Below are 489 nucleotides of genomic sequence, written 5' to 3'. Positions count from 1 at the left end.
GGGCGTCGGAGCCGCAAGCAACCCCCTCGGGCACTGGGGGACGAGCTGGGGGTGAGCCGGGCAGAGAAGCAGCAGGGAAGGGATCTCCACGGCTCAGACAGTCTGGTCATACCCCCCACCCCAACTCGTCCCGTACAGGGTGCTCAGCATCACCCCACGGCACTGTTTAGTGGGGTCAGAGCTCTGCTCCTGCCCGCCCAGCACCCAAGGGGTGCCTGCCCAGCACCGTGCTGCCTTCTGCTCTGTCCCCAACAGGCTCTTGTGCAGAGCTAGAGTGCCCAGGGTCACTGCAGGCAGGGAAGGGGGAGTAAAGGCAGGGTGGGTGCTGCCTGCCATCCATTGGGACCCCCTATGTCCCTTTGCAGCCGTGCTCACCCTCGGTGCCAGCCTCCAGCACTGTGATCTGCACCTCCTCGCTTTCACCATCTCCCCAGTCAATGCCGTCATCCTGCTGCAAGAGAAAAGGCACCCTGTGAGTTGGGGGTGCCC

General features: G+C 64.4%; 1 protein-coding gene across 1 annotated transcript in view; it reads right to left on the bottom strand.

Moving 5' to 3' along the window:
* CDK5RAP3 (CDK5 regulatory subunit associated protein 3) overlaps positions 1–489 on the bottom strand; it is a gene marked incomplete at both ends in the record, with an annotated part of 3,223 nt that overhangs the window by 619 nt on the left and 2,115 nt on the right. Inside the window, 1 exon segment of the mRNA XM_009576328.1 lies at positions 376–448. Within this exon segment, the coding sequence (XP_009574623.1) occupies positions 376–448 (73 nt within the window).

The sequence above is a fragment of the Fulmarus glacialis genome, unplaced genomic scaffold (genome assembly GCF_000690835.1).
Source record: "Fulmarus glacialis isolate BGI_N327 unplaced genomic scaffold, ASM69083v1 scaffold35534, whole genome shotgun sequence".
Classification (NCBI taxonomy): domain Eukaryota; kingdom Metazoa; phylum Chordata; class Aves; order Procellariiformes; family Procellariidae; genus Fulmarus; species Fulmarus glacialis.
Note: the sequence above shows the minus strand (reverse complement) of the source record. Positions and strands in the feature narration are given on the sequence as shown.